At 34.5% G+C, this 12,952-nt stretch overlaps 1 protein-coding gene across 5 annotated transcripts; it reads left to right on the top strand.

Moving 5' to 3' along the window:
- The first annotated feature begins 4,384 nt into the window (after positions 1-4,384).
- LOC104087590 (serine/threonine-protein kinase PCRK1) lies at positions 4,385-11,035 on the top strand. 5 transcript variants are annotated; one of them, XM_070196351.1, is made up of 6 exons: positions 4,385-4,953; positions 6,120-6,380; positions 7,708-7,830; positions 8,184-8,727; positions 8,835-8,924; positions 10,761-11,035. In XM_070196351.1, the coding sequence occupies exons 1-6, from the start codon at positions 4,585-4,587 to the stop codon at positions 10,763-10,765; spliced, it is 1,392 nt and encodes a 463-aa protein (XP_070052452.1). In that variant the 5' UTR covers positions 4,385-4,584; the 3' UTR covers positions 10,766-11,035. The 5 variants fall into 5 exon arrangements, 4 of the variants coding, with proteins under 4 accessions (XP_070052452.1, XP_009590399.1, XP_009590397.1 ...); XM_009592104.2 differs by lacking the exon at positions 10,761-11,035 and adding an exon at positions 9,031-9,196; XR_011414408.1 differs by having other exon boundaries at positions 8,184-8,924.
- The last annotated feature ends 1,917 nt before the right edge of the window (positions 11,036-12,952 follow it).

Genomic DNA, 12,952 nt, shown 5'->3' with positions numbered 1-12,952 from the left:
AGGGTACAACCCTCATATTGTGGATCCATGGTCTTCCGAACAGGGCATTGTATCTCATATCGCCTTCGATCACGTGCAACTTCATTTCTTGGATGGTCCCGGCCAAGTTAACTGGTAGGATTATTTAGCCCTTAGCAGTTTTATATGCCATATTGAATCCGTTTAGTACCAAGGTTGCGGGCACGACCTGGTCCTGTAGACCGAGTTGCTCTACGACCCTCGATCGAATGATGTTGGCCGAACTACCTGGATCAATTAACACATGTTTAACTTGAGTTTTATTCATAAGTACAGATATTACCAGTGCATCACTATGTGGTTGCATGATTCCTTTCGCGTCTTCATTATTAAAGGACACGGTTCCTATAGGTGCGTAATCCTGAGCTCGAGATTGCTTCTCTTTTATAATTGACGTCTTAGTGCGTTTAAGCATCGGCCCCTGAGGGATATCGATCCCACCGATGATCATGTGGATGATGTGTTGTGGCTCTTCCTGTTTGTTTTTCCTATTGAAATCCCTATTTTTGAAATGGTTTTTGGCCCTGTCACTTAAAATTTTTTGAAGGTGCCCTTTATTGAATAACCGGGCTACCTCTTCTCTCAGTTGCCAGCAATCTTCCGTTTTGTGGCCATGAGTGCCATGATATTCGCACATTTGATTGGGATTCCTCTGGACAGGATCAGTCTGCAGAGGTCGAGGCCATTTAGTATCTTTGGTGCATCCGATAGTCGACACGATAGCGTATGCATCGATGCTGAAGTTATACTCCGATAACCATGGTGCTTCCTTAGGTCCGGTATGCCTGTCGAACCTATTTCTGTTCATCAGCCCCCGAGACCCTTGGCCTCGATCACTTATTTTATTGCCTTGTACGGGATTATGTCTTGGTTCGTTCCCCCTATGGTCTCCACTATATGGTCGATATCGGTCCCTAATCGGCCTTGGTTCTCGATTGATGTCCCTTTTAACAGCGGGCCCAGAACCCAACTGGTCGTCTGCGACTCTTATTTTGGATTGATACTGATTGTGCACATCGGCCTAAGTAATAGCTGGGTACTCGATCAGGTTATGCTTCAGCCGCCGTGAAGCCATCGAGCTTCGTTCGTTTAGACCTTAAGTGAAAGCTCGAACAGCCCAATCATCTGTGATTGGTGGTAGATCCATTCGTTCCATTTGGAAACGAGATACGAATACTCTTAGCATCTTCTTATCCTTTTGTCTTACCTGGAACAAGTATGACTTCCTGGTCTCGACCTTTATGGCCCCAACATGTGCTTTTACGAAAGAATCTGCAAGCATAGCAAAAGAATCGATAGAGTTAGACGGTAAAATATGATACCATATCATTGCTCCTTTTGACAGGGTTTCACCGAATATTTTTAATAATACAGGTTCGATCTCATCGTCCTCTAGATCGTTCCCTTTAATGGCACATGTGTAAGAGGTGACATGTTCGTTGGGGTCGGTTGTTCCATTATATTTAGGAATTTTGGGCATGCGAAACTTTTTTCAGATCGGTTTAAGAGCCTCGCTCGGGGGAAAAGGCTTTTGTACTAATTTTTTGGAATCTAAGACCTTCAATATCGGTGGTGCCCCCGGGATCTGATCAACCCTGGAGTTATACGTTTTTACTTTTTTGTCGTTTGCCTCGATCCTCCTTTCTCCTGACTCTATTCATTTTGTCAGGTCTTCGAACATCTTAAAAATTTCGGGACTAGTCCCCATTTCTTGCTCATTTGGTCTTACTATAGCTGGCCCCGTTTTGTGGGTGACTTCTTGGGGTGGACTAGGCTCGAATCTGGTTGGTGCCTATGTTTGGCTCTGCAACTGGGCTATCGCTACTTGTTGAGCTTGCAACATTTCAAAAATCATACGCAAGCTGATTCCGTTTTCCTCGGCGTTTTGGGTATTCCGAGCTACAGACCGAGTTCCACCTTGAATGCTATTTTCAGGGTCAGAACGTTGGTTCGCCTCGATGGCCACATGTGAATTAATGTCTATTGGCTCTTCGACCCAAGCTCTAACGGGATCAACGAGTGGCCTTCCACCCCCGGGGGTAAAGTTGTTGTTCTCATCTTGAAGGCATGCTTCGTTGTCGATAGGTATGGCCATTAATTGAGAGATCGTTGTTTCTAACCTGAAATTAAAGACACTTTCGAGAGCAAGCGTAAAAAGGTGTCTTTTGTAGAGATTCGTACCAAACAACCACTGTTATCCTTAGCCCCACGGTGGGCGCCAAACTGTTTACTCGAAAAACGGATAAAGTTGAATTTATACGTAGTTCTAAGGGTACGTGGTATAACTTGGCACAAATCAGAAAAGTAAGTAGAGATATATCGAATATTGACTATAAATAATGAAATACAAACCAATATTGAATAGAAAGCGATTTTATGAACAAACAAGATGAATCAATGTATAAAGCTCACAAGAGGATAATCTCTGTTGTATTTCTCTGTGAATGGTAATATCTGAATATGAGAGTGTATGCATGCCTTAATGTTGGATCCTCTTACAAAAGTAATAGTTATCCCTCTTATAGTGGAGGGATCCTACTTTGGATATAATTAAAAATACATAGTGAGGAACCTATGATAGATTAGTTTTTTCCTAATTCCCGCCGAGATTATCTCCCATAGTGTGGCTGTAACGACTATTGTCCCTTGGCTCGATCTTGATCGGACTTGGTTTTGGTTAGTTTTCAGATTTAGAACCCGATATTGACTCGAGCTCGATTTTGACTCAGGGCCCGGTATTGACTTGGGCTCGGTATTGGTCGGTCTCTGGCTCTTAAGCTCGATAACGCCGCTTCGCATCATAGTTCGATTTGGATTCGAGCTCGGTAATGACTTCGAGCTCGGTATTTGATCGGTCCTAGAAATTTGAGCTCGGTAACCTGGCTTCAGATCTCATAATCGATATTATGAAGATGACCTTCGGTCTATTATGTTCCAATCTTGACTAATCATACGAAGGTCGAAACCGGTTTCTGTCGCTGTTATAACTTTAAGAAAATTAATTTAAATAGTTATCCACCAATTGTTAAATTAAAAATGATTGACGGTATGTATAGTATATGTATAATTCATATATAATATGTGTAATAACTATATATAATCTATATGCACCAACTATAAAAAATAAACAGTGAATTCACTGACAATTTGTGTAAAATTCTCAACTTATGACGTGATAGAACGAAATAAAATAATGCAACATAATTGCATAATTAACACATGATATCTAAATTATTAACCAAATAACTTCATAGTTCGTAGCACCTTTTAAGCAATAGTTTATAACACAAACATCCGTTGAGGTATTTCTTTTCTCTTCATATAATATTCATCTTCCAATAAGGACTATTATCTCAATGAAGTTGTGGGGACTTCAGTTATGTTTTTGAAATATCAACCTTTCATTTTCTTAATTTTTCAAATTGAACCAACGCCAAATCTTCATCTACTAGTACGATTTTCTTTCAAAAAATGTACGCTGTTTGCGCTCTCTCTCTCTCTCTCCAACACGACAATATCATGATCAAGAAAACCCGCTCCTCCTATTTCTATTTTATATTATAATCTACACATACACATCGGTTACATCAATTATATACGCCACAAAGCACTAATAATATTCTTTTCTTTTTAGCTTGTTAAAAAATGATGATATTTTTTTTTCATATTTATAAGTAATTTAATTTTAAAGTTTATATTTTATTTTTAATGAGCTAATTTATATATATATAAATATTTATTACTACTTTCGTTCTCACAAAAAAATTGTGAGGTAAAATATGTCATGACGTTTGTATAACTAAAGAATTTCGTGTATCCAATGAACCCATAACTTTCAGCTTAGACCATTTATATGTGTTAAATTTTTTTGAAAAGTATAAAGTTAATTTTTTTTTTTGAAATTTAAAGTGTATCATTCTTTTAGAATAAATTAAAAAGAAAAATATGCCAAAAGAAAATATTATTTTTAAACTCCGTACTCAACCGAGCATAATCACATAAGGGGTCGCGGTGTATAAGAATAGTAGTAAATAGGGTGTATTAGTAATGATGTGATTAGTAACGCGAAGATTAATTATGCTAGAATTATTTATTATCGACTATTTAATTTGGTGTATTAAAAATAACATGCATTACGTAAAAAAAAATTAAAAATGTTTGTTTATAAAAATACCCTCCATATCTTTTGAAAAGGATTTGGAAAAGGTTTTGAAAGGTTGCTTCTCTCTTTATATATACTTATCCAAATATTCGTTATACATTGATCAAAAAAATACTACCAAACAAGAAATTAATAATACCAATTATATATATATATATATATATATATATATATATATATATATAATCAACACGAATATTTTTTTCCAACAATTACAAGTCCGAGCTCCGAGAGGTGATGTTTGTTCACCCGCTCTTCAAACTCCACTCCATGACTCATCGTTTTCAAATCAACCATTCTCTCATCTTTTCTTCAACTGTCTCTTCCTTACATTTAATATTACCTTCTCTTTACATTTTTCTTAAATTAAACCAAAACCCAGAAAACAAAAGCAATAAACAGAAATGAAATGCTTCTATTTTACAAAGGACGAAGAAGAAGAAGGGGCAACATTAAGTTCGAGGGAATCAAAAGTTTCATGGGTTCGTTCATTGAGCGTAGCATCGAGCAGTGCCACCGTTGATACGCGGAGGTCACGGTCCGAGTTTGACTCGGACTCGAGGGATTATACTGACTCGTTCGAGTTTTATGAGTTCTTAACTCAGCGACGAGCTAATGATCTGCGAGTTTTCGGATTTTATGAGCTGAAATTAGCGACGAAAGGCTTCAGTAGAGGTTTAATGATCGGAGAAGGAGGATTTGGGTCTGTGTATAGAGGAGTTGTTGGTGAAATGGAAGTTGCTGTTAAACGATTGAATCGCCATGGATTCCAGGCATGCTTTTCTCCTTTATATTAAATAAAATTAAGTTATATATACAAAGATTATTTTTTTTACTGTTGTTTACCCACAATATTTATACAGTCAAGTTACTTATATACTCCGTATAAGGTAATTAATAGTAAATTAAAATCTTGAAAATAAGGCATGTCGCCTGCCATAATATGTAAATGTGACCTGATAGTGTAAAAACGTTTTGCGCGGTCCATGGATATTAGTTAAATTCTAATTGGTAACCTGGTAAAAATGGTTTGATATGCAATTACAGGCTAAAATTTACGTAAAAAGCTTTACATCATTAGCGCATATAACTTAAAATCTTTTTTAATCAGATTACGAATTAATGTTTATCATATAAATAGATGTTTACCTTGAATTATCTTATAAGGTACATGATTGTGGAAATATTTCTTACATTGTTAGGACTTAGATTCTATTGAATATTTTAGCTATTATGCTTATGGATGTTTTTTAGATAAAATTTTGAGTGCTATTTCCATTAAGGTGATTGGAGTGATTTAATTTGCAGAAATTTGATTTTGAGGAGAAAAAAAAAGATAATAAATTCATTATATGCTTATAATGTGAATAATTATTGGGGCTGATAAGCTAAGTGAATTTTGTCTTACATTATTATCATTTTGTCATTTGGATATACCTTGTGGAATAATCGATGTGCACGACAGCTGGCCCGGAGACCTCCATAAAAAAAGGAAATGGCATAAAGTATCTTTTTTTAATTTTATAAAAGATATTAATGTAATGCGGTTAATTCTGAAATTGATCAAAATAACCGTTGAAAAGTGTTAAATTGAAAGGGAATGATGATGATGATGTATCGTGGTTGTTGTTCGTTCTTATTCTTGTTCTTGTTGTTCTTATTGTTATTATTATTAGGATGGGAGGTAAAACAAACTATTCAAGAAAAAGACCGATTGTTTTTTATAATCTGCCAGAAAAAAATTTAATTTGGGAAAAAAACTGGTGATTCAAAAACTAGGACCTCGGGATCATCGACTCGGATATGATAGTTTTGGTCTTCTAGTTTATTTCTTTACCTATCACCTCTCAGCTCAGTTATCTTATATGTTTCATAAGATAATGCTGAGTTTCTCTACAATCATCTTATGTGTTTCATTTTTCTGTGGTCTAGTATTCAGGGGCATAAGGAGTGGATTAATGAAGTAAACTTTTTAGGTGTAGTGAAGCACCCAAATCTAGTGAAGTTAATCGGCTATTGTGCAGAGGATGATGAAAGAGGGATGCAACGTCTTTTAGTCTATGAACTCATGTGTAACAAAAGCTTGGAGGACCATCTGTTGGCCCGATCACGAGCTCCCCTCTCCTGGACTTTGAGATTAAAAATTGCCCAAGATGCAGCTCGTGGATTAGCATATCTGCATGAAGAAATGGATTTTCAGGTGATTTAGACTTCTTTCTTCAGAATCCATTACGTGTTTTCTCAATTGGTAGTTCATGCGTTTTACTTAATGACCTCACCCTGTTTCTTTCTTCAAGCTGTTTCTTTCTTCAAGATTTCCTTACTAAAGAAAAAGCTTCGCACGTTACTGTAGTAGAAATTCAGTTCAAGGAAGAGGGTTGAAATCATCCCATTAATATTTTTTCTTTTATGGAAGAAAAAACTCTTTCTTATCTTTCAGTCCCTTGATATTGAGTAAATGCAACGACTTAATCCTTTGAATCATGTTGGAAAGGTGAACTAGCTTACCGAATATTTTCCTGATTCTTATCAAAATGAAAAGTAATTCGCTTAGCTAAATTGTCAGTGATGTTAAAAACAGATTTACTAATATTTTGAGAAAGGTAACAAAAGGACAGATGTAGATTAATTCTTTATTGATCATCAACTGGAGGATAGTAGAATACATGAGATGAATAGAAGCAAAAAGGAACTTGGAAGACGAGCAAATGAGATAGGGTGGGATGACAAATAAAAGAGGGCAGCCCAGAGCACTAAGCTCCCGCTATGCGTGGGGATCCGGGGAAGGGCTGGATGCCTGGACCACAAGGGTCTATTGTATGCGGTCTTACCCTACATTTCTGCAAGAGTATGTTTCCACAGTTTGAACTCATGACCTCCTAGTCACATGGCAACAACTTTACTAGTTACGCCAAGGCTTCCCTTTTGGGATGACAGATAAGAAGCCAAAAAAGAAAATCATTTGGCTGGATTTTTTTAAACAAGACAAATCTGATGTTTATCCAAGCTTTTTATGTTTATCCAAGCTTAAAGCAGTCCCTTTCTTCAAACTGCTTCATATACCTAATTCGCCATTTATTTACATGGTTTTTGTACAAGTTACCAAAAGATAAGTCGTCTCACTAAGAAAAAATGGCTTAATGGATATGGAGCACTGCACGTTCTGACAATTCTGAAATTTGGATGGTAATTGCATTAGTGCTTTTACGGTTAGTCAAAGTTATGTCTTCTAGGATGAAATCAGATAGTTTTAAGTTTGTTGATTACAGAGTGAACTCACGAAAACTTTCTTATATATGTGTTTGTAAACTCCTATGAAAAAACATGACATTGTTGATGCATGGAAGCCCAAGTCAAACTTCAGTATGGCTATCAACAGAGATAGCAGCAAAACTTGATATTGTCCGCGATCCCTTGATATATTCAGGATTGCAGCCTCTTATCAGCACTACCAACTACTAACCTTTGATATTTCTGGTTCTAGAAGTTGTCCTTATGTTATTTTTCCGCTACTGTCTTTGGTTCAGTTGATATTTCGAGACTTCAAGCCATCAAATATTCTTCTGGATGAAGATTTTAATGCAAAGCTTTCAGACTTTGGACTGGCTCGGCAAGGTCCAGCTGCAGGACTAAGCCATATCTCAACATCAGTAAGTTTTTTGGCGTCAGTGGGTCTCAATCTGGAATTAATAAGTTTTTCTTTTCTTACTCCCACACTTTCCTTTTTAGTCTGTCCTAAATGTAATGGCATTTTTCCTTTATTTAAAAATAATTTAAACTTAAAACTTCCCATTAATGTCTATGACTTGTGTTAGACCACAGGTTTCAAAAGTCTGTCTTTTAAACCCGTGCCTACTCAAACAACGTCACATATGCTGGGATGGAGGGAGTATAAAACTTCAAGCAGAAAGATCATGATATTATAAGAACTGTGATTCATGTCTTTGATAATCTACAGTAGATATTGTCTCTTTGTGCAATGCGTGACATAGCAGTTCCTCAGGTTGTAGGTACGGTAGGCTATGCGGCCCCTGAATATGTCCAGACTGGAAGACTCACTGCTAAAAGTGATGTTTGGAGCTTCGGAGTTGTCCTTTATGAACTTATCACAGGAAGGAGAGTGTTGGAACGAAACCTTCCTCGAGCTGAGCAAAAACTACTGGAATGGGTGAGACCCTACGTTTTAGACTCAAAGAAGTTTCATTTTATTCTCGACCCTCGACTTGAAGGCCATGATTGTGTCAAGTCTGCTCAAAGACTTGCATCACTGGCCAACAAATGTCTCACGAAGAATCCAAGATCTCGCCCTAAAATGAGTGAGGTCGTTGATATACTCGGGAATATCATTACTGATGCAGCAGTTCAAGCTGAAGCAGTGCCTGAGACTGCAAAAGAAGCAGTAAATGAAAACGAAGAAGCTGCAGAAGAAGGTGTCGACACAAAGGAAGAAGGAAGAGAGGAAGTTGAATCAGGAAAACCGGAAAGCAATAATCAAAAGTGGAGTTTCGATTTCAAAGAAATGGTCAGCTTTAGGAACAAATCTATTGGTAAGTTAGATTGGAGGAATTGGACAGCAGGTTTAGTCAAAACATCATAACATACTGCCCCTCGTGTTCTGCGGACTCTGGCTAATGGAGCATTTTTGTTTTTTAAGAATGGAGATATCGGCAGCTTTGCTACATATTTTCTGCAAAGAGGTGTAAATTTAGTAGGAGCATCTTCTCTTGTACAACAGAGAATGCAGGTACGTTTTCCCAATCTTGTATTTGGCCTAGGAAGTGTTAGTTCACAATTGGAATGTATTTTCACTTGTAGTTTGTATATACTGAACAATCCTCTTCTTTTGTAAGTGTAATCCTCCACAGAGGCAACTTCTTAGATCAACACATCCAGTTTCACCAAGTCACAGCAATGGTTGAGAGCTACTTAGAGGGCAATATGTTCTATGAACTTAGTTTGCTAGATTGTGTTCAACCCTTAAATTAATGAAAGAGGCTCCTTCTTCTTTTTCCTGCATTTTTCTTCAAGCCAACATCCAGTTTTAATTCATAAAGCCGCGGTCAAGGGGTGTCGAGCCTCGCTTTCATGATGCTCCCCTGCCAGTATGTTGGCGTCGATGAAGGTTTAAAGTCTCTTTCCTTTTTAACCAAAAAGTTAGTAATTATATATCTGCTTGAACGAAATGAGAGTTTTTTTTTTGCCTCCAAAGAGTATAAAGAAGCGGAGTTTCATCCCAACAAATTAGACTCACGTATCAAGGCGTTATGCCAACGAGCGACATTTGCTGGAATTCAAATTGTAGTGTCTTAAGTGTGAATCTCGACAACCATATTGGTCATTGTTGTCTAGCCGGGTCTATTCTTGTTTCCAGTTAATTATGTGAAAAAAAGGAATTAGCTGAACATCTGACGGTAAATACTTATAGTTAGTCTGTGTTTACACCTTAATCATTTAACATTAAGAATCAACAAACTAAAGTGAAAATGTACATCACTTAACCATGGCTAAGTATAAAAAAAGTATATATGTAAGACAACTTACACTCATTTACTTGGTGTAAACACTCGTTGCATGTAACAGCTTGTTTGGATGGTTGTTTTGTGTCATTTCATAATATATCGTATTGTATTGTATTGTACTGTATCGTTTTGATGTATATAATATTTGGATAGATTATATTGTTTTCCAGTCATTTCATGATATCATGCACTAACAATATGAAGAATAAACGTATAATATTATAAAGAAAAAGTAAGGTACAAGGTAAAATTATTATTTAAAAAAGGTAGGATAAAGGATAAAGGATAAAATACGATTATTTAATAATATGGAAGGGTAAGATGAGAAAAAAATAAGGTAACTATGCGACTACTACGTAACGACGGATTTAACGATACAATACATTTAAATAACAATCAAAATAAATATTGTATTTAAAGACAATAAGATATAATACAACATATAACAACCATCCAAACAAGCTGTAAGTTTCTACCAACATGTAACTATGCCGCATCCAATCTTAGTTTGAGCTTTCCTCCTTATTTTTGTTGAAATATAATTGGTCCAATTGAATTACATACCACAATTAACTTAATGCAAGTACTTGATATGTTCAGGGGCGGAGCTAGAGATCGAAGTGTGGGTTCGGCCGAACCCAGTAGTTTTGATGCAAACTCTATATTTATCTTAAAAATTTTATTTAATATGTACAAATTATTAATTTAGAACTCAGTATCTTAAAAGTCCTAAAATTCAGAACCCATAAGTTTTAAATCCTAACTCCGCCTTCGGATATGTTGGAGGCTTCGAAAGTGTTGTTGATAACCAAGAATTCTTCAACAAAAGCTACTCTTGTGAATAACGGAATAGAAGAATTAACCTAAATAGCTGCCCATTCAATCATTGAATTTATAAATAATTGACGAATGTGTATAATATATATATATATATATATATATATATATATATATATATATATATATATATATATATATATAATTATATATAATAGTTGTATAATTTATGTATAAGAATATGCGACCGATTAGTCTTCTAACATTCTTAAAATTTGGCCCAGTGTGAATGGACAACGTTACCTGATTTCTGAAGCAATCTTCTTCCGGTGGCGGCCCTTTTATCAAATGTGGTTCCAGATAACACACCTTCTTTGACCAAGCAAAACGCACTTGGTTTGAAGTCATGATGAATAGAACTACCACTCCTCGGCCTCGCACTAAAAGGGTAGTGTACCAGATTCATATTATTTAAAGAAATTTTCATAAAGTACTATAGTTTAGAACCTAGTAACTATAGTTTGTCTAATTGTCATTCGTAACTATTGTTCAATTGTTACCAGCTTGTATCGCTTGTGTTCAAACGCACAACGAATACAACCTGTATCAACTGTATTCGTTCGTGCAACGATACAATCTGTATCAACTGTATTCGTTTGCGCAACGAATACAATATGTATCAACTGTAACCAAGGCGAAATACAAGGGCGTATACAAAGGATACAACATGTATTGATTGTATTCGTTGCCAAAGCGAAATATAGAAATACAGAAGAAAAAAATGCTCTTTTTGAGAGTTGAATTAACTAAGCGGACGCTCTAACCAATTGAGCTACGAGAGCTTGTTGCTATCTTGTTTCAGTTCAAAACAATTAATCTCTTATTTTATGAATTTTTTATAAAATTCAAATATAGTTACGAATAGTAAATTTGTTGAAAGTATAGCTACGAATGGTAAATATAGTGTATATGTTTGACGTATCACATAGTTTTTATTTATCTTTTGCACTCTTTATGAAAAGATACTCCATCCTATTACTTCTACTTGTTCGCAATAAATATTGTACTCTCCTTAAGAAATAATAAATGAAGTAAATGGTCAAATGGTTTTGTGGGTCTTTACAAACTCGTTTTTAGTTCTATGACCCTACCTCTCTTTTTACACATAGAAAATTTACTTTTACACATAAGAGATCTGCTTTTTACACATAAGAAATCTAAAAAAGACACTTCCTTAATTTTAACATTGTAAATGATCATGAAGAACCATTTTCTTTAATTTACCATAATACATATAATAGTGATAGCACTTTAAATAATCTTGGGGAAATGATTTGAAAAGTAGTAGTTAATGATAAGGATAGAATAAATTTTTTTAAAGTAACAATGAACTTTAAAAAAAATAAAAGCAATAAATGCTTTTTTGAAAATGTCAAATATTTTGACATAAATTCGATTTTTCAAAATGACTCATCTCCCATGGCTTCTTGATATGCAAAAATCTTGCGTTTCGACCCGGAAAAGTCCCAAATATTAATGGAAACTTTACATAACTATCACAATTTGAAAGAAATATAACAAATTCTTAGCATGAAATCTAATATTACAGTTGTGGCAGAAAAATATTTATATTTGTAGCACACAGTTTCATTAAAATTGAAATATTAATTATTAATCTCTAAACATAAGCAATTTGAATGGAAAATCAATAATTCTTTATACAAAAATCATGCCTTTTTTCTCTTTATCTATTAGTTTTCCTTCTTTTTCTTCATCTTCTTAATTTTGTTTTCTGCCGAAGGCAATATATTTTCTAAATTTGTTCCATTCGTTTTCTTTTTAATTATCTTTCTTAAGTTTTTCTCTTCCTTCTTTCTTCCTTTCTTAATATAAAGATCTTACTTCGATAATAATATACATTAATATATACAAAGCGTATATATATAATAATATACGTTAATATACACAAAACGTATATAAAAAAATATATATTGAATTAACACATATAAAATATACAAAACATATACATAAAAAATACATCTTCAATTAAGATGACACTTGGACATGTGAAATATACATAAAAAAATATATCTTAAATTTAATTAAGATGGCATATAAATATACAAAAAACATATATATAAAAAATACATCCTGAATTAAAATGGCACTTGACATATAAAATATATTTGAAATATACATTAAAAATACATCTTAAAATAAGATGGCACTTCACAAATAAATATACAAAATTATATACATAAAAATATATTTTAAATTAAAGTGATACTTGATATACAAAGTATAAAAGACGTATAAATCAATACATCTTGAATTTAAGTGGCATTCACATATGCATCAGATTTTAAAAAATGGAGTGAAAAAGATGAATGTTGGGCTTAATTTTTGTAATATGATAATAATGAAAAAAAGTGCTCTTTATGGAATAAACAATAAATGATGCTATTTTTTTTTAAAT

Source organism: Nicotiana tomentosiformis, chromosome 2 (assembly GCF_000390325.3).
Source record: "Nicotiana tomentosiformis chromosome 2, ASM39032v3, whole genome shotgun sequence".
Classification (NCBI taxonomy): Eukaryota; Viridiplantae; Streptophyta; class Magnoliopsida; order Solanales; family Solanaceae; genus Nicotiana; species Nicotiana tomentosiformis.
This window is presented reverse-complemented; position numbering and strand designations above follow the sequence as displayed.